Raw genomic sequence first — 22355 nt, 5'->3', positions numbered from 1 at the left:
CTTCAGTATAAGAATTTGGTCTGTGAACCTCCAGATAGACCAGTAACGTAGACAATATTCCCCAAATGTGTATGAGTGTGAGGGTGTTTGTGTGCATGTGCCATGCCTCCACACACATGCATATTTCTTTTAACACAAGAATTCTGAAAATGTTATCAATCAAATAAAACAAGACCCTGTATTAGTCAGAGTACAAATGATAGAAACTACTTATTCTAGTTTAAGAAACAAAGAAATTACATGGACGATTACCAGGAGAGTCTTCATGGACAAGGCTGGAGAAGTAAGCAGTCTGAGCAGTAGAAACCACAGCAGGAAGACCACAATCCTTACACTGCTAACAGTGAAATAAATTAATTCCCAATCATCTCCACTTCCTACTTCATAGGGGAATTATCACAAATAATAAGTCATGCACAAAACCAAGATTTAAAAAAATATGATCCTAATTCTATCAAAAAGAAAGAAAGAGCAATGTACAGAAATAGTCCTAGAAGAAAATATAACAAAATGTTAACAGTGTTTTCTCTGAGTTACAGATCATTTTTATTTTATTTATGTACATAAATCACATTGATAATTATAAAAATGTTTTTAAAATTACTTTCTCCAAGTCTAAAGAAAAATTGTTCTTAACGCCAAAATTTTATGACAAAGTCCATGTTCACGGTTCTCAAATCCTTCCTAAGTTCATAAATGTTGATAATGAGTTTTTCTAATTATTAGATGATCATTTAAGTTCCATATTATCTAAGGATTTTGGATTCAATAAACATTTTAAAGCTCTTTCTTGCCTTTTTTATGAGCAACTAGAACATTACATAGAAATCACAATTTCAGTAAATTATTGGTATTAGTATGTGAAATCCCTATTGTCAGTAATTAGTACAGACACCACTGGTTGATGTTTTTGGGAGGAACTTATAAAGGAAACTCTAGGTAATGCTTGCATATAACTTCAGATAAGACCACTTCACAGATAACTTCACTGTTACCAAACAAAGTTAGCTCTTTATTAAAAAAGCAACATAAATATTAATAAATTTATTCTTTATTAAAAGGAAGTCAGCATTCACAAAAACAATCCTCACAACACTATCCTAAATAACACCAGTCAAAAATAAAACAAAAACAGCAACCATAATCCATTTTTTTAAAATAGCAACAATTAAGAGACTACATACCAAAACTTTTGAGATGCAGTCAAAGCTGTTCTCACAGGTAAGTTTATAGCCTTATGTGTCCTATTATTAAATAAGAAAGAAATAAAAATAAATGAACTAAGTCATCAATTGCAAAGAAACATTCAGAAAACAAACCTAAGAAAAGAATAAGGAATAAAGAGTAAAAGTTCCATTTGTGACATAAAAAATAGACAAAATAGAATTTATGAAATAGCTAAGTGTTGTTCTTTTAAAAGACTGGCAAGTCTAATAAAAGAAAGAAAAAAATGCAACCAAAAAATTAGAAATGAGAAAGGAGCTATAACTATAAATATAGAGAAAAATTTTCTTAATTATAAGATAATTATATGTAAAAGTTTGCTAATACATTTTTAAGTTTTATGAAAATGCATGATATTCTTTTAAAATATTATCTTTTAAATTGATATCCACAAATAGTAGTTAACCTTCTAGGCCAAAGTCATGGAAGAAGACTTTAATGTTTCCTGAAATTAATCGCCCATTCACCTACCCTGAAAAAAAAACTTGGAGCCTAAACAATTAGTCCTTCCAAATCTTCAAAGATTTAGCTATTCCTATACTCTATACTAATATACAGCGTAGAGCATGATTTTTTGATGCTGATAAAAATAGACTTAAAAAATGTAAAACTACCTTCCAATCTTATTCACAAATATAAATGCAATTATCCTACATAAAATATAAGAAGCTGAATTCAACATTATATTATAGACTCACCATAACAAAATAGGATGTCTTATGCAGAAATAATCCAACATTGAGAAATCTGTTAATATGATTTATTATAATAGGTTGAGAAAGTAAAATCATATAATCATATCTAGTTTCCCAGATATGTTTAATATAATCAACAACTTCCAATAAAATGCTTAGTATATGCGAACCAGGAAACTACTTCCGTAACCAGATGGAGACCTCTATTTTGGTCCAACAGCTAACATTAAAAGCTAGTGAAATATTAATGACATTCCTCAAAAGTCAGGAATAAGAGCAAAATTAATACCATCACTTATTTAATATATGAGGTATAAATATTGTAAAGGAAGAGAGAAAACTACCATTAGTTATACTTCAAATGATTGCCTACTTAGAAGAGAATCAACTAGAAGGATTAATGGAGGAGTTCAGAAAAGTTACCAAAAATCAATAGCTTGAGCCTACTAGGAGCAACCAGTTACAAAATATCATGAGAAAATGATCCCAACAAAGAAACGTCAATATCTAATAATATAATTAACAAGAAATATGCAGGACCCACAAAATTACTGAGGAATATACAGGAAGCCTTCAACAACCTTGACAAGTGACAAGTTCCTGAATGGGAAAATTAGTATTACAAAGATGGCAACTCTCCTCCAATTAACTTATAACATTGAAGCAATTCTAAACAAAATGCCAATAGAATTTCTTTTGGAATTTGACTGAAATATAACTAAAGTTTATCTGAAAGAATAAATGCACAAATATAGCTGAAAATATTTTGAAAAAGAATAACGTTTGCCCCAGAGTAACGTTTGCCCCATTAAAAAGTTAAACACATAATAAGGCAAGTTATAAAATGACAGTAATGGTTCAGTGTGGTTCAGGAATAGAGAAGGATGCCAACCAATCAAAAAATAATAAATCCAGAAAGCACTCCAAGTATATGTAAAAATTTAATATTTGGTAAAAGTGGTTTAAAACAGTGGAAGAGAGAGTTTTCAATAAATGATGATGCAACAACTAAATAAATATTTAGAGCCTTAATCACATCTATATCAAAAATAAATTCCATTTGGAGTAAAGATTTAAATCTTAAAAAATCAAAAGAAAAGAAAACACAAATATTTATATAATATTGAGATGGAGAAGACCTTTTAAACATATCACCAAAAGCAGAAATCACCGAAGAGATTTATCTAAATGGAAAATGTAGTATTTCTACCTATCAAATACATCACGAATTAAATTTGTACATACGACAAGGGGCAAAATGTCTGCAGCATACAGAACAAACGGTTGATGGTTTTAATATATAAAGAGCTCTTATAAATCAATAAAAAGTGAACTCCCAACAGAAAATTAGCAAATGTGTTTATTCATTCCTTCAACAGGTATTTATTGTGCATCTAATATGTGCCAAATATTGTGCTAGGGGCTAGAAATACAATGTTAAAGAATCTAGACATCCAGACACAGTCTCTTCCCTCATTCATTCTAGTATGAGAAACAGACACACACATGAAAAGTAAATAAACAAATAAATAAAGTTACAAATTGAGATAAAGGATTGAGTAATGAAGAAAACAAAGAACTGAGATAGCAAATGGGTGAAGAGTGATGAGGACTACTTTCAGTCAGTGCTCTGGGCAGGCCTTTCTCAAGATGTATTGATAATATTGATAATATCTCAAGCATTATAGAAAGGATAGCCAAGAAGAGCAGTTTAAGCAGAAATAACATTTACTAAGCCCCTGAGGTACAGGAAAGATCTCGGCATGTTGGAGGAACCAGTGTGGCTGCACCATAGTGAGCAATAAAGAGGTGAGCATGGATGGGGATGGAGAGATCGTACAGGACTGTGTAAGCCATGTAGGGGGGTTCGATGTTTATCTTATGAGCAACAATTTATCCAATTCCATTTATAGTCATTGTTGCCACTGTATCAAGAATGTACTGAAGTGGGTCATGGGATCAAGAGTAGAAGCAGAGAGAGTAGGTAGGACTGGCTGTCACAGTAATCAAGTGAGAAAAAACATTCATCAGGATTAAGTGATAGCATTGACAATGGAATGAAGCAGATTAAAGGTATATTTTGGAGGTAAAGCTAATAGATTGTGCTGGTCTATTTGATGTAAAAGAGGTCATCAAAAGAATCAAGGATGACTCTTAGGTTTCTAAGCTTGAACAATTGGTAGGATGGGGTGCTATTTTCTCTAATAGAGAAGGGGTGAAACAGGTTTGGGATAAGAATGAGAAATTAGATTTGGGACATGTTAAGTTTGAAAGATCCAACTCCTCCAAATGAAGATATTAAGCATACAATTAGATATGTGAGTCTAGAACTTAAAGGTAAAGGTAGGAAAAAAAATTGAAGCCCTTTAGCATACAGATGGCACTTAAATCCATGGAAACTGGTAAGACTGTTATGGGGAAGAGCACAGAAAAAAAGTGGAGGGGGGGACCTGAGTGGATGTGAGAAACCTCAACTTCTCAAAGGTAGGCAGAAGGAGTGTAACACAGATCAGTGAAGGAGGAGGAAGATCAGGAGAGAACAGTGTCTTGGATAGGAGAGAACATTTAAGGAAGCAGACAGTGGTCAAGGTGAAGACAGAAAACTGTCCTCTTGGACAGGGTAATATGAAAGTGACTGGCGACCTTAACAAGGACACTTTCCATGCTGGTGGTGGTCCGGGGAGTCACATTATGGACTAAGAAGTAATTGGAAGATTAGAAAATAAAGACAATATATAACTCCCTAGAGAAGTTTAGTTAGTTACAAAGGAGAGCTGAGAAATGGCTAACAGGTGGGAAAGATGTGGTTTAGATGCGGGGGTGGGGGGGGGGGCACTGGAACATGTCTGCAGACTGGAGAGAATGGTCCATTCAAGACAGAGACTGATGATGCAGAAGAGAGAAAAGGGGAAATCTAAGGAGAAAGGTCCTCAGGAAGGCGACAGGAGATGGTGTCCAGAGCACAAGAGGAGGAGCTAGCCTTCGAAACTTCCTCCTAGTCACCAAAAGGAAGGAGATGCTTACCAAGGTAGCTGGGTTGGGGGTGGGGCACAGGGCTCTGACAGTGGGAAGCTGGAGGAGTTTTTATGTAATATATTCTATTTTCCAAGGGAAATTTAAAGTAAACAGCCAGGAGGGGATCAGAAAAATATGAGGAGAGATGAAAAGATTTATCAGTTTTTAGTGGGAAACTGAGACTCCCTAGGAACAATAGCACCAATTTGAGGTTGGAAATATTAAGTTGGAAGTGAAACTAATTGTACTGTGGGATTTTCTTGAGCAAAATGTTCAGTTGTCCCAATCAAGCCAATGGAAGGCAAATACTAAAGTTGATCCAGAGTTGGGATTTTACCAGACAAGTGGAAGAAATTGAGGTTCAAGACTGCTGAGAGCACTGTGTTTCAAGGAGGATGATTAGAATGACTGACTGTGGCATCTAGGCTAGACAAGGAAGGAAGTGAATCTAAAACAGGGGCTGCTAGTGGGGAAAACGAGGTTAATGAACTAGAAGTCAGTAAACAAGGGATCAGAAGGATAGGAAGCCGGTGACTGGAGTGGAATGTCTGCTAAGGTGTTAGCTCGGGTCCATCTAGAAGCAGACACCAAGGCAGGGTTCGACTTGCAAGTTTTACTGAAGGAACATCAGTGAAGGAAAAAGGTAAGAAAACAGGGGCAGGGAAGGGAGGTCTTCACACCACAATGCAAGTGTGACACTATGAAAGGACAGGGGGCTTGAGCGAGAAGAGCGTTGGACTGCATGCAGCACAGTTCCAAGAGAATCTCAGCCAGGCTGCGGAGGAGTCCCCAGGACAGTTGCTCGTTAGAGGAGTCCGGCATGGCACCTGAACAGGCCATCACTAACACCCACACTGTCCTCAGTTAGGGGCTGGGAGCACCCCAGGAGAAGCATGGGTCAGTGCAAAACTGAGTGGATCCCCTGCGGCGGCCGTCTAGAACTACGAGGGCAAGGACTGATCCGAAGGAAAGAAAATGGTCATTGGAGATGAAGTTACGAGGAGGAGACTGGATGTTGGAGCTCAAGTTCAACCACAGTTATGCATTACACACTCCAGATTGTGTTGATGACCCCGTAGTCACTAGGGATTTGTACACTAATTAAAACAATCTTCTGGCAGACGGGCGGGGGGGGCGGTAACCAGCTGGCTGATGAGGATTTGAGGTGAAGACGACTAAGGCGGTAGTGTTCGAAGAACTTGGGAAAGAAACTGCCTAGGAAGTTGATAAATTACAAGAAGGGAAAGAGGATGCTACCGCCCAGTGGTAAGATTCTCCAAAAAGCCGGGGTTTTGGCAGGCAGGATGAGGAAGTAACGCTCCGAGAGCAGCATCGACTAGGAAGGAGGCCATCCTCCCGACCCGCCGGCCCTAAGGCACGCGGTCCTCCCGAGGGGCTGCGCGGGCAAGAGTCCTGCGGAGAACGAGGCTCGATGACAGCGCGGGGGCGGGGGCGTAGGGAGGTGTGCGGACAGCTGAGCCCCCGGGGAGTTCGCGGCTGTCGGAGGGGACTTCCCGGAGCCCGGAGGCGCTGGAGGGCGGGCGGGGAGGAAGGCGCGCGGCGGCGGGGCGCCTGAGGTACTCGGGCTGTGCGCAGCGCTGGCGTAGTCCCGCCGGTGGCCGGGCGGCGGCGCTCGCGGCGGCGCTCAGGGCGGCGCGGGCTTCCCGAGGCCGCGGGCGGTGTGCTGGCGCTCCCGGGCGGCCCCGCCGCGGAGCTTGGCGCGGCAGCTGGCGGCGGCCTGGCGCGTGGTGACGGCGCCCGCCGGCGGGCAGCGGCTCCCCGGGGCGGCCGGGCGCAGGGCGGCGGCGCTGCGGGGCGACGGCTTCCCGAGGCTTCGGCCCGCACGGGCGGCAGCGGTCCCCATGGAGAAAGACAAAGACACGCCGGTTAGAAACGGGACTCACGCGCCGGCTCCTCCCAGCTAATCCGGGGGCCGCGAACCCAAACTCCGCGCGATGCCGCTTCCGCCCAACAGGTTGTCCCACCGTCACAGGAGAGAAACCTGCGTGGATCAGGGGAAGCCAGCACCCAGCTGAAGTCTCATCCAGGTTTTAGCAATGTAAGGAAATGCATCAGAACCCTTCTTTTTTTAATACTTTGACCCGCAATTCTAGTTTTAGAATTTTCCCGTAAGGAATAATTATGAATACACACAAAATTTCCATACAGGGTGGTCAGTGCAGTATCTATAACAGAAGAAAACAGCAAAAACAAAAAGCAACGAACATTTTAAAAATTCAAGAAAAACTGGAAATATCCTATTTCCAACAGTAAGATGTCAGTTTGATTACGGTCTTTTTCTTATAGTGGATACTAGCCTATTAAAATAATGCTGGGAAGTAATACCTAATCATATGGGAAAATATGTATACTGGATGGAATGGAAAAAAAATACGTTTTCATCCCCATTTGTACTGTGTGTGTAGGGGTGTATACGTTTGTGTGTACGTACACACACACCACACCACAGATGTGTAAAATAATGGAGAGAAACACTCCAAAATGTGACATGGTCATCTCCAGGTGATGAGGCCTCAGGTAATCTTGAGATATTTCCCAAATTGCATACAATAAGCACATTTTATTTTTATAATAAAAAACACAAGTTAATTCAATAAAATTTTACTCCATTCTTATGTACCCATTCTAACTTTCTCCCAATTCAAATTTATGAAAATAATCATCTTATTTAGCAAACTGGTGGGCATCAAACCTCATTTTACTCTAGTAATCATTTCTACTTCAGACAAAAGTTGGGGCGGGGGAGGATTTCTGGGCTTTTAACAAACCTAATTTGATTTATAATTGCCACAGAAAAAAACAATTATATTTTTGGAACAAATGTTTTTTATAACACCAGTGTTTTAACAATGTATTCAAAAATTTTCTCTTTAACTTAAAAGAACCTAGGGGGAGCAAAACTAAAATGTTACAATGAACTGGAGTCTAAACATCTTTGTCTTCCAAGAGAACACATTTAAATTTTAGCAGTTATTAATACTTAGGAAGTCTGTTTTGCCAAACCTTGTCCCAGGAAAATGCCTAAAGATCACAGAAAATTATACTGATATAATGTAGGGGTGGGATTCCAGGGCATTGTTGTTAAATTGATAGAAAATACATTATAAGTTCCAATGATATTTTAAGCCAAAATGACCTCAGAGTTGTCAGGTTGATTTTACTTAATGATGAGCAAATCCAAATTTAGATGTTCATTAGAATATTGCTTAAATATATGATGACCTAATCATCCACACCATCCTACAAGTTTCCTTCTTTCTGAAGGGACTGGACAAAATTATCATGTCAAGAGGCACACCTCTAGTAAATGTTTTTCAGAAATAAAACTTACACAGAACAAATCCAAAGAGGCCAAAAGTTTGCATTAACTAACCACTCCTGAACAAAAAGAAGGTTGTTTGAGCTTTTTATAAAGCATTCTCTCTTCAAAAAACTTATTTTCCACCAAGTGAGTTATAAACAGGATTAAATACAGATAAAACAGAAGAACATTTATTTTGGGTGTTGTAGTCCGACTTTCATTAACCGTAGAGTGATTCAATTTGACATTTTTGAGTACCTATTTTCTCAGGCACTGTGCTTACACACTAAGAACGAAGAAGGTAACAGGGGGTTCCTACCTTTGAGAAGCTCTCTCTAGAAAATTACCTTCAGATTATTAGGATAACTCAGAGCCTGGAGCTAATCTGAATCCCTAAATCACTCCTCAGTCCTGCTGAAGCTTTCTTTCTCACATTCGTTACATGAGCTTTCTAATTTCCTGTCATTCCTTTGCTCATCCATAGCATCCTCTTGTATCCACACTAGCTAAATTAATTAGTTCCTAACCTTTCAGGGGAGTCAAAGACCTGTCTGAGATTCTGATTAAAGATACAGACTTCTTTTCCAGAAACATGCACCCAAATGCATACACCCTATACTTTATTTCATTGCACTGGAAACTGATTTCCTGAACATAAGCAATATATAAAAACCAATATTTATAAATGACTATGCCTCCCTCACATTGTTACTTTTCATAAAAGAAAAATGGTGGCTTCCTGAAGAAAATTACTTTAAAAAATTCTAACTGCTCAGTAGTAAATCTGAGTGAGTTTTGGCTTGTTGAGATGAAATTACAATACGGTCTTTGACATAGCAACACATACATCTTCTTCAATGATCAGCTGCAACTTTTTCTCCATGATAACAAGCAATGAAATCTTTGACTCACGAACGTACGCAGAACCAAAGCAGAATTCCGCAGAATCCTTTGTCAGATTGAGGTATTCTCTGTACTGGGACACTAAATTCCTCTAAGATTTTCAAGCTAGAGTCAAGTGACACTATTTCCTCTGCTTTCACATTCAATTAAGGCCTCTTGGAAGGCAGCAGACTTCTGTCTAGTAGAGAAAAATAACATATTCTGTTCCTCTTTCTTAGTAATACCTCCTGGAAAGGTGGTGACAGCAGCTGATACGGAGAGTAACGAGACACAGTAACGTGTGGCTATCCTTCCCTCATCAAAGCAGGAAAGCCATGAAGTGTACCTGACATGACAGGCGCACGTCCGCCCTCAGAGTGATATCACTTTTTTCCCTTCCATTTGAATATTAGATATAGAGAGAATTATTTTGAAAATGTTGACAGCCTTTACAATTTCCAAGAAGTGTTTTAAAATGGAATTCTTTGATGACATCAGGGAGCACATGAAAACATGAGGCTTGATGCACTGAGAGGCATCAATAGTTTCATCCAGTTCCGTGCTGAACAACCACGTTTCTCTAATCCTGAAGTAAGTGATATTTGACAGGAAGCACTGCCTCAGTTCTCTCTCATGGACCATATTTTACGAAATTTTGCACCAAATTACTTGGCTCTCCACTCCCCTAACATACACTACTATTTCTCACCTCTATGCTTTTATTCTTGGTATTTCACCCATCAAAAAAATGTTTTCTCCCTCCTTTCATCTATTCAAGCACTGCCCATCCCTCAAGACCCAGACCAAAGCCACTCCTGACAAGCTTTTGCTGAATATCTGACTGAAATGATCTCTCCATTTTCTGAACTCTCACAACAGTGGTTCTGAGACCACCAGTTTCAAAAATTCACCATAATCTGTATTTTTACAAATACCAGAAAGAGCTGTGGCAATGTCTCCACTGTTTTCCTAAATCTATTTTGCTACTCTTAAAAGAATAACTGATCCCTGGAAGGATGAAGAGCAGAAGGCTGACAATGCTCATTGTTGCTGGAGTAATCGACGATTTTTCCTTTCTATACTCCTTTACATAGAAAAAGTTTTGCCAACTGTGTACTTGCCATACCTGCAATATCCCTGTTGACTGGTGGTGATCATTCACCATCATCATACCTCTACCTCTGGGGTTTTCAATTATCGCCTCCCTGTAATTCCAAGAATCCCGATGCTGCTACCATTTACATGCTATGAGAAAGACTTAGGCAGAGCTTGAAATGAAAGTAAGCGTGATTAGATGGAAAGGGCTATACCTGACATCACCTGTTCAAATAAGATCTAAAATTCTATCTATTCTAGAGCTGAGCAGTAACTTGAAGATGATGTCTTTCAACAGATTCACATTGCAGATGGGAAACTAGGTAATGAGGTATTTTGGAGCAAAAAACTAAAATTTTGAAAGAATCAAAATCTCAAAAACAAAATGGTAACAAAATCATTCAGAGCCAAAAATTATTGTCCTTAATTAGCTCACGGATTCAATATTAAGGATAAATAAAATTAAGGAGTTAAAAGAATTAGAGAATAAAGAAGGAAAATAACTCAAAATGTAAAAGATGAAATAGATCACTCATGTAAAGAAATGGCCCAAAAGACTCTTGTTGACAATACAAGTATCAAGGTGACCTGAACTCAACACTATTTATACTTATCAATATTAGTTATCATTTAATAGTAATTAATTAGTATGCCAGGCACCGAGCTATTTTACAGACATGAATGCCATTTTATTAAACTCTAATGGGAAAAAATGTGCTAAAGGAGATAATCTATAGTAACTATGTAAGAAAAAAATCAAGAAATCAAAAGCTGGCCATCTGTCTGCAGCCTGGTCTAGTAAAAAGGATGCTCTGAGAATTGAAGAACATCTGGTCTGAGTGGCAAATATATTTCTTGGGAAAGATGAATGCATTATACTAACAGAACTTGCTGATTTTGGTCACTGAGAGCTGATTCAATGCTCATCAAGCAATCTTCTGATTATAATTTAGTAGACTGTAGATTTGCCTATTTGGAGAACATACACTGAGCCCTAAAAAGGAGAAGCCAGTATGCCTGATAGCCCTTATTGAAAATTTTAAAACTAGCATTGTGGAATTTGCACACCATATCTAGGAGGTTGGTTAGAGTGACCCAGGTCTCTAGCACCCAGTCACCTTGCTAGATCAACCCGTAATTAAGGCCAGCCTTAGAAAGTAATGGCCATGTCAAAGTTACCTGTGAGGCCTGGCAGGGAGGCTAGCCTGCCCTCCTTGTCTTGTTCCCCATTTGCAAACTACAATGCCACGTGCCATGTGATTTCAAACACACATATACACATCCAAATGCATTCAACACACACATGCACACACGCACACCAGAACCAATTAGGAATGAAAATGATGGGAAAAGGAGGAAGAAAATACAGTGTTTCTCCAGGCTCCAGGGCACCACCTTGTGAATTTACAGCTTAGTTTTTACAGCAGAGAAGGCTCAAGATTGGGTTTTTTTAATGGCACCAAGTGTTTGTTTCACGTGTTAAATTAGTCATTTACGCAAAAACAACAACAAAAAAATTCAAGTAGAGGTAGAATTGGAACATATAAACTTACACCATAGAATAAATATCCAAAATATTTTCTGTGTCTCACGTAATACATGGTTACTAAAGAGTTTGTTTTCGTTTGGGGTGCTCTGTTTGTCAGCTTTTGTTTTCTGAGAACATCTCCATAGCAGAGAGACCTATAAATATAGCAAGGTTCTAACCTGACTTATCACAGTTTTTGACAAGACTAGTTCTCTTACGTCAAGAATTCCGAAGTCAGAGTGCAGTAAGAACCAGGAGAACCCGTATTCAGGTTGAGGACAACACACGTAAAAGCAGCACTAATGCTATAAGCCTCAAAGATACGATCTTATTTGTTCTACCACTGAATTTTAACTATTGTGAAGGTATCATAAAAATACTTTTAGTATGGTTAACTTTTTTCTGACCAGTAATGGACTCATAATTAATACTATTTTCAAACAGAATTACTCAGTAAATAGTGCATTGAGAAGTACTGCCGTCTTAGGGAGAATGCAGGATTACTGCGTCTAAAGTAAAATTCAAATATAAATACTTAGCCTCTATGAATCCTATCATGGACATTTGGCATGGGACATTTTTTTTTAATGGATTTGCCTTTTGTGATATAGTTTGGTCCAAAAGATCTAAAACTGTGTTCTTTGGTCCCCATTAATGTCTGAAAAATAAAGCCATAATTGCATTGATATATGTATGTTAGCCAAAATAAAATGATCAAAATTAAGGATACATTTTTATGCAGATAATCACAAGGCATATTAAGAAGATTAAAACACACAGTTACAATCTGGTTTGAGAAACAAATGAAAAATTGTGTCTGTTATTTGCATATGAGGTTGGAGATTTAAAAATTTAGAAAATAGGGGAACCTGGCTGAATCAGTCAGTAGAGCATGGGACTCTTGATCTCAGGGTTGTGAGTTCAAGCCCCATGTTGGGTATACAGATGACTTAAAAATAAAAATCTTAAAAAAATAGGTATTAAAAATTTAGAAAATAAAGATTTGTGGTTTGATATTTATAACATCATTGTTTTTCACTGGCACTGAGAAATTAAACATTTTTGTACATACCAAACAGATTTTATACAAGTCTAAAGGTAAATCATTTTCCTGAAAACTCTGCCTATCATTTCTTTCTCAAATGGGAAAGTAAATATCCTAATCAGATATTTTAGCTTACTATCAATAACTATAATATATATTTCACTTACTTTTTTCACCTTCAACTTTATCACAAAACAATGACCATGATCTCTTTCTGAAAGCAATGTGACATAGTACATTATGGTCACATGAGGAATGCAGTATATACTAGAGACAACGAACAATTTGACACTTTGTCCATTCACATGAACAAAAAACTAGTTGTTTAAATGACAGACAATGTAGTCAAATGGAAGTTCATGGACCAAAGAATAAGACTACCTGGGTTCCACAAAATTCAGACATATGCCATGTGGAAAAAAAAAGGTACAGAAGAGCGTATACAAACATGCTACCATTTGCTTCAAGGGGAATGTATACGTTTCTATGTTTATCTACACATAGAACAGCTCTTGAAAGCCCAGGAAATTAGTAATTTGACTCTGGGGTAGAGAATGAGGGAAGAGAAAGATGGGATAGGAAGAAAACTTACCTTTCACAGAACACCTCATTATACTGTTTTATTTTTTTTACATGTATGTGTTATTACCTACTAAAATAATCTTTAAGAGATAGCTGGCCTCCATTCCTGACTTCTTCATTTACTACATGTGTGATCTGGTGCAATCACTTACCTCAACTTTCTCCAGTTTAAAATGAGGTTCTACTAAATCTCTAGAATCCCCATCTGCAATTCAATAGAATTATGGCTCAAAAGCTGGTATATATAAAATGCCATGTGGCTAAAAAAAAAAAAATAGTTTAAGACCTTACTTTGCAGTGACTTATATAATGCAATATTATAATTATTTACACTTCTGTGTATTCTGTTCCCATTAGGCTATGGGGGGGGGGGCGGGGGAAGTACCACAGCAAGCAAAGAGTCTGGAAATAAAATTCGTGTTTGGCAATTCAACAGTATTTCTCTTCTTTGTTTCCGGTTAGTCCTCCTTTTTTATATATCTAAACTATTGCTTCCAAGATACAGAATTCCAGAATATATTTTGATAAATGAGTACCTATTAAAAATAACTGTAAAAAAGTATAATTTTTGTGGCAGAGTTTAAAAAATGGATCCTGAAACAGGAAAAAAGGTGGAAAAATCACCCCCTAGTCCCATAAAATTAGCGCCAGGATCTCCTAAAATCATTCATAATTTCCACTAATACAAGATACTAACAGAACCAGAATAGCCAAGTCAAGAGCAATAGGTGGTTTAGGCCAAAGGAAGACATGAAGAGGACCCTGAAAAGAAAGAAACCCAAACTGACCTCTAGAGAACAGAGAATAGGAATACGCCCGACGATTCATTTATTCATAATGCTGTAGAGAAAGACTGTCAGGCCTCAAAGCGTTGAGAGTCTAATCACCAGGGACACTCTAGTTAAATAATAATGCAATAATAACAAAAAGGATGAGTGTGAAAGATTAGTGGTAAGGTAAATATTGTGAGTTCATCCAAGGAAGAGGTCACCATGGGTTGGAGCTATCAAGAACACAGTCATAAAAGAACTAGGATTTTGAAATCTGCAAGATAAGCAAAATGATGGTGGTAGCGTGGACAACACAGTCAGCAAGAGAAGTCAGTGTTGGTAGAATGATGCATTTAGTTTTAGTCATAGTTTGATTTTAAATAGCAACTTTGCAAAACCTGTTAGAAATTAATTTCAAATATTGGGTTGCCAAATTTCCTTCACAGACTACTACACAGCAGAGATGCCATGCTAGTATTACACCAAAAGTGACTGAACAGGTTCCAGTACAAGAACAATATGCATCTAGATGTAACTTTAAATAGGGTAGGGCTCTGAGGTATGAGAAAATCATACTTATACAGGATGTTTGGCAAACATCTTCCAGTATTTTCTTGCAAGTACCTAGCATCATTTCCCATCACAACCTTCATACCCAGGAGTCAGCTCCACCCAAGATACACAAAACCAGGAAATCAAGAGGTGCCAGTTTTACTTTTCCATTGATTAAGTCTATAAACTCGGTCTAGTTGATGTAATAGAGTGCTGTGGATTTTACTACATGAAAAAGAACGTCAAAACAAAACAAAAACCACCCTCTATCTCTCAGTGATCTAGTAAAGCTAAAAGAATATTTAACTACTTATTAAATTTTGACATAATACATACTATAAGTTCAAGGTATTCATTATCTTTTGGATTAAAAAAATCTGTGTTATTGAAATATGATAAATCTTGTAAGAAATTTCTAAACAAAGTTTCTAAAATGTTGGCACAGGGCATGAAAGAATATCAACAAATATAAAGAAGGTTATTAAACAAATGAAGTCCTCAATGCAGAAAATATATATTCTAAAATTCTGTTCAACTCTTCATTTTTGTTACAATCCTACACATGCCTAAATACACAAATTACCTTTATTCAATAATCACTTAGTGATTTACTGAGGTAAGAATGGGTATATAGAAGCTTTCCAGGAAAAAAAAAATCAATGTTTAAAAACAAATTTATTTAGAAGAGAAGATCTGAAACAAGTATTAGTTAAAAGTTTACGATTTAAAATAATTCTATGCTACACCAATGTGCCTTGTCTTATTTTGACATGGATATTAGGTTTATGCTAATGTCTATTACTAAAGTTCAAATAACAAGAAAAAGAAATTGTTTTCAAAGCATTAGAACCAAAAACTTTAAAGGTCTCTTTTCTCATTTAACTACAGATTATAAGACTATAATACAGCTGTCCTCTTCTAGTTCAAGTCTGTCAGCATTTCTATACTGACTTCAGTTTTTAAGGGTCATAACTCATCCATAAAATTCACTCTATTAAAACTTGACAAAGATAGTCTCCCAGGAATTCTTCCCTTTAAAGGCAGATTTTAAAAGTTAATCAAAAGCTGGATAGCTCATATGGTATACAGACCTATGCTTTCAGTATTAAGTCACTGATTTCAATCCCAAGCAGAGCTGACTTCTTCAAACTCATTTTGCATACCGTACTCCTCAGTATCCATTGTCCTGGGCAGGGTAAACAGGCTGCTTCATGTCAGTTCTGAGGGCACAAAAACCTCCACCTGTGGAGAGCTCTAGTGGCAATCTAAATGGCAAGATCTAAAGTTTCATCATTAGGTTCTCCCTTCAGAAAGAAAATGAAAAGAAATTGGGAGAAACCAGTGAGGGCCACAGGAACATATATAACAATGCAGGACCTAGTTCTTAACTGTTATCTTAAATATTCACCCATGCAGAAAATGCAGCTTAGCAAAGTAAAATTAATATCCTTCAATCATCTGGTCAGTGTTTAATAGCACATTTTTCCCCTTAGAATCTGCCTATGGATACTAAATTAAGCCTATCCTAAGGATTATGTCAGACTCTATTGGTTTGGTGAGATGGCTTCCTCCCAGTTTTCAGAAATAGTTTCTGCCTTGATCAGAAGCACAGGAATTAGGGACACCTGGGTGGCAGTCAGTTAAGCGTCTGATTCTTGATTTTGGCTTAGATCATAATGTCAGGGTTGTAAGATTGAGCCCCGCATTAGGTTGTGCTGGGCATAGAGCCTGCTTAAGATTCTCTCTCTCCTTCTGCCCCTCCCTGTGACCCTTTTCTCTCTCCCCATCTCTGAAAAAAAACAAAAACAAAAACAACAACAACAACAAAAAACAAGGCAGGCAGGCGGCAGGGCTAAATCACAAACCAGTCCTGGGCGTGTCCAAGGTATAGGACTCAACAAACAGCTCTTATTCTGTCTAAGAACACTAGTGGTTTTATTTTTTAAAATAAGGTATTTCCTCTCTAAAGTTACTCTTTCAAAATAGGTCTTACAAATTTTTGTAAAGCCTTCTAAATAAAACACAGGTTAGTTCACATTGCCTAACAGTATTAGAATTTAATTATCCAGCACTTCTTAGGGTAGTATGAAATACATGTGACATTACAGACTGTACACATGGCAACAGTAAGTAGTACTGGGTGGGGCAGATGGAGAATCAGTGCTAGCCAAACATCATTTCCCAAAAGCAAAACTGAAATAGAAAGGCATCGGCCCAAATTACACAATAAACCAGAAGAATGTGAGTAGTATGACATGCTGACTCTATTTATTCTTCTTCGTAACCTCTTCAAAACCTAAGGCTGAAAATACACACACATTAATGACTCATAAATCTCAAGCCCCTGGATAAGCTCTCTCTTGACCTCTAGTCTGTATCTCCCGGTCCTATTAAGCATCTCCAATGAGCCGTTCCAACAGCACCTCAAACTCAACACATCTAAACTTTAATTCAACGTTTCCACCCAGAAAAGTATTCCTCCTCTTGAGTTCCCTACCTTGAGGAATGGTCTAACCCACCTGCTCAACCAAAATTCCCAAACCTGGCAATCATATTCAATTCCTTATCATCTCCACAGGCTGGGAAAATTCCACTTTCAAAATAATTATAGTTAGTATCCATATCTGTCTCCACAGTTTCATTGCCTTACCTAAGTGTAGGCCCTTATCACTTCCTACTTAGATTTCTGAAACTGGCTCCTATCTGATTTCCCCACCACAAATCTTACTCTCAACCCCAATTCAATCTCCTCAATGCTATCATATACCCCTGCTTCAAATTCTTCAACAGCTACCCTAATCTTCAAAATATGATTCAAACTAGTTGGTACATAAGATCTCTCTTGATTTGGCCATCACTTTATCTCACATTCCTTCCCTCGATCTACATGTGGTCTTGTGTTTCTGTACCCACCTGGAAGTTTTTTCTACCTAACTCTTTCAAAACTCAATTCAAGAATAATTTTAGGAATTATGAAAAGCTTTCCCCTACCCTTCAGTGTGCTTTGATATTCCATTTGTGTGTATCCTTATAATACATTCTTCTTCTATGATACGTGAGAGAAGGAACTGTCTCTTATCTCTGTAGCCCTAGCACCTAACTCAGTTATCTCACACAGGCAGGAGCTCATATGCCTACTGAATAGATGAAGCTAGTCAACCTAAAACAGTGAAATCTGAAGAATATGCATCAAATTCTTTGATTTTTGATACCTGAGCAAGTTTCACTGAGGCAAAAAACTTTAATTTTCTTATTATTACTGATCTATCCCTAGATATTTTTTAAAGGATTTTATTTATTTGGCAGAGAGAGTGAGAGATCACAAGTAGGCAGAGAGACAGGCAGAGAGAATGGAAGGGAAACAAACTCCCTGCCTAGCAGAGAGCCCAATGCAGGGCTCGATCCCAGTAACCTGGGATCATGACCTGAGCCGAAGGCAGAGGCTTTAACCCACTGAGTTACCCAGGTGCCCCTATCCCTAGATATTTTTAAACTATTTATTTTAGCTTCTATTCAACAAAAGTGTGTTAAATTGAAATCTTCAATCTTTAAAAGGCAAATAAATACCTCACTTCAAATACAACTAGTCCTACATGTAATAAACACTTTAATTAATATGTGGTGTTAAGGCTTGCATCACTCAAGAAGCTAAAAAGGAATCTGGGTTAACTTGACTTAGCAAATAACCAGTTTGCCTCCATGTCTGGGGCACCACCTATCATCAATAATAGGTAAAAAAAATCTAGCTGCTACCACCCAGTAGCCCCCAAGCCAAATATAGTCACATCAGCATTAGTGTGAGTATGGGGTAATGTAATTGTTGACTCCCATCCTCGTGGAAATAAATGCAAAAGACAGAAGGGAGAAGCTCATTACTATTACAGAAAAGCCAGAACTACAGACCAAGGTCTGTGTGAATGTACGAAGAGTCTAGGACCTGTAACTTTTCTGCTTTTGCTATCTCCTATTTGCCTATACTGATAAGCGACCATCCACCCACTCATTCAACAAATATTTTCAAAGCATTACTATGTCCTAAGCACTGTGCTAGGCACAGGGTCTACATAACTCTCCTAGTCTCTTACATAAATCTCTCCAGCAGGAAGATAGACATTAAGCAAATCAATGCACAAATATAAACCTAATTACAAACTGTATTAGATGACAAGAAGGAAAGGAATATGAAACAGAACTACAAGGAAAACATACGTTAGGCTGTCTTTATTCAGAAGTGACAATTAAGCCAAGACCTGAGAACAAGTCAGGCAAGTGATAGACGTAACAGCAGATCTGTGTTTTAGGAGGACAGTTCTGACAGTAGCATGGAAGACAGATAGAGAGGAGGTCAGTTACAAGACTAATGCAATAGTGTAGGTACAAGATAAGAGTCCAAATTAAACTACTAAATATGGAGATGGCAAGGAAGAGCCAAATGTAAAAAAACAAAACAAAACAAACATTCAAAGGCAGGATGGAGAGGCACTGATCACTGACTAGGTGAAGAATATAAGAGAAGGGAAAAAAAAAGTCAAGGCATTTCCTAGGATTCTAATTAGTCTAGGCAACTGGGTGGGTACGAGTATAAATAACTGAGACAGGGAACACATAAAGAAGATATAAGTTTTAAGTGAAGATATTAAGTTTAGTTTACTGAGTTTTTGTTGCATTTAAGGTGCTAGAGAAACATCCATAGAGAGATGTCTGACTTGCAACTTTGAAAACAAATGGGGGGGTGCCTGGGTGGCTCAGTGGGTTAATGCCTCTGCCTTCGGCTCAGGTCATGATCTCAGGGTCCTGGGATCAAGCCCCGCATCAGGTTCTCAGCTCAGCAGGGAGCCTGCTTCGTGATCTCTCTCTCTGTCAAATAAATAAATAAAATCTTAAAAAAAAAAGAAAGAAAGAAAGAAAGAAAGAAAGAAAACAAATGGGATTGTAATCAGAATAGCCAGGCTAGAAAACAGTTCTGGGGTCATCTTCACGGAAGTGATAACTGATGCACTGGAAGTGAAGGAATCACTGAGGCAGTGTAAAAAAAGAAAAAAAAAAGACTAAGGAAACTCTGATTCATATTTAAAGGCCCAGTAGCAAAGGCCAGTGGCAAGAGAAAAAGATGAGAGTTCACAGGAGCATCAGTTCAATAAATATTTGTCAACATCCACCATGTTCTAGGTCCTATGACGGATGCCAGGGTCATAAAGAAAAGATAGAAGCCCTACCCTTAAGATGCTTATAGCCTAAGGAAAAGTCACAAATAGATCATTTCAATTTAGTTATTCATGGAATACTATAGAAACATACAAGGGGGAAACCCAGCCAAACCGAGAAGTCAGGAAATACTCACGAAAGGAAATAGTGTCTGATCTAAAGCTTCAAGATTAAGTAAAATCATGCAAAGAAAGTTGGCAAGGGCAAACCAGATGATATCAAGAGAACATTCTAAACTTTTGGACTGCTAAGCAGGATAATGGATATAGAAAAGAACTGGAAGAAGCTGAGAGCTAAGGTGATTTTTTTTTTTTAAGATTTTATTTATTTATTTGACAGACAGAGATCACAGGCAGGCAGAGAGGCAGGCAGAGAGAGAGGAAGGGAAGCAGGCTCCTCGCTGAGCAGAGAGCCTCATGCAGGGCTTGATTCCAGGACCCTGAGCTGAAGGCAAAGGCCTTAACTCACTGAGCCACCCAGGCGCCCTGCTAAGGTGATTTAAACTGGAAAAAGTTATTCTTGGAAGAAAATGAGATGGGAAAAGTGGAAAAGGGTTTTCTTTTTGGTAGAAACGTTATGGAAGGTTTTGGGGGGATTTCTTACAAAAGACACTGGAGGAAGCTGCCAGGTTGTATGAGGATTTGGGAAGAGAGATGGGTAAAATAACTTGTATGAAGTTCACTAGGCTTTATGTAATTGTACATTTTTATCTCCTTAGGAAATTTCTATAAAATAGTAAACAGATTCATTATTTTCCAAAGAATCTTGGGCCTGTCTGGTTTTTTTGGATGCAATACCATGCTGAGATTAGCCCAAGGTGACCCAGTTACAAGTGACCAAAAAATCTGGGAAAAGTAAATTTGTAAGCATTATTGGCCATGAAGAGGTCAAGCATGATGAAAGGCAAGAAGGCAAGAAGCCATTAGACTTAGCATTTATGTTGCCGTCGATGCTCTTCAAGTAAGCTTTAAAAAAAAAAAAAAGATTTTATTTATTTATTTGACAGAGGAGATTACAAGTAGGCAGAGAGGCAGGCAGAGAAAGAGGAGGAAGCAGGCTCCCTGCTAAGCAGAGAGCCAGATGTGGGCTAGATCCCAGGACCCTGAGCCGAAGGCAGAGGCTTTAACCCACTGAGCCACCCAAGCGCCCATCTTCAAGTAAACTTTTAACAGAAATGTAGGGGTGGAAAAAAATTGCCAATGGTTCACAAATGAAGGGTAGAGGCATGACACCAAATCATTCGTTCATTCAACAAGTATTTATTGAATGCCTACTATGTAGCAGGAAACATCCTAGGCCCTGAGGAATCAGTGGTGATCAAGACACAGATCTAAGAGCTTTACAGTCTAAAGGAAAAGGAAGACAAGGAACTGGACAGTTATAGTGAAATTAGTGTTAACACAGAGCAGTAAGAAAGCACATAGAAGCTTGACAGTGAAAAGGAGGAGGAACAGATGGCAGTAACTAGACTGAATAGTATGGAGGCAAACTTTACTTTCTGGATGAAAGGAATTTGAGCATGTTTGTGAATTGAAGGGAAGAAGCTTGTGGAAAGGAAGAAGATGGGGAGAGGAAAAGAGAGGAGGGTTGTTGGAGGAAGGTCTTGGGAAAAAAGATTGGTGAGGGTGTAAGTGTTAGATTTGGAAAAGAAGAACACTTCTTTCTGCAAAGAACCAAAGCAGTAAGAGAAGACAAAAAATAATTGTGATGCGGAAGGGGAACATAAAGAAATGTCCTCTATCTTTTGCCATGATACAGGCTAAGGCACTTCTTACTAAGGAAGCAAAAACACACTTGGGGGCTCTAAGGATGGTGCAAAAGTTTTAAAGTAGGCAACGTGAGATACAGATAAATGAAATAACTGATCAATTCCAATTCCGAAGATTACACAAAGGACAGAAGAAGCAATCAAAAATTAGTTGCCTGCTTTTTGTTTGGATCGGGGAGTGGGGTAGAAGGGAAATGTGAGCTGCACTTCAAAGAATTCAATAGGCAAGAATTAAACAAAAGTGAACCTTTAAAGGAATTATCTAAAAAATCACTAAATGTACACTCATAGAGTGTGCAATTGATTATGGATTACTTACAGTGTATACAGTCAATACAACACTCTCATGAGTTTTCATCTGTGACCATTACTGAGCAGCAATGGCAGAAGCTAAGAGGCTCACACAAAGAAGGAAAACAGAGGCCATCAGTAACAGAAACAAAGAGGAACTCACAGGTAGAGAAACTATATAGATCAAAAGATGAGGTAAAGGTAAGAAAAGTTTAAAATGAAAGCTATATTGTGGACTAATGATAAACCAGAAGATAACTGATGTCATGTTCCTGCCTCCCCCTTTTCCCTCCTTCAACGTTCTCTTAGCACCTGCTTTATGCCAGGTGCACTGTGAGGTACTGGTGATACAGAGAGAAGACATACTTCTTGCTTATAAAC

General features: G+C 38.1%; 1 protein-coding gene across 5 annotated transcripts in view; it reads right to left on the bottom strand.

The window, feature by feature from the left end:
- Window positions 1-574: 574 nt before the first annotated feature.
- The window catches only part of ZNF800 (zinc finger protein 800), a 51701-nt gene continuing 29920 nt past the window's right edge, over window positions 575-22355 (bottom strand). For 3 of the 5 annotated variants that reach the window (XM_046021293.1, XM_046021292.1, XM_046021294.1), the window contains exon 6: window positions 575-6766. In XM_046021293.1, coding sequence (XP_045877249.1) covers window positions 6580-6766 — 187 coding nt within the window. In that variant the 3' untranslated portion in view covers window positions 575-6579. The other 2 variants (XM_046021296.1, XM_046021295.1) reach the window with 2 other exon arrangements.

The sequence above is a fragment of the Meles meles genome, chromosome 10 (assembly GCF_922984935.1).
Source record: "Meles meles chromosome 10, mMelMel3.1 paternal haplotype, whole genome shotgun sequence".
Lineage (NCBI taxonomy): Eukaryota > Metazoa > Chordata > Mammalia > Carnivora > Mustelidae > Meles > Meles meles.
Note: the sequence above shows the minus strand (reverse complement) of the source record. Positions and strands in the feature narration are given on the sequence as shown.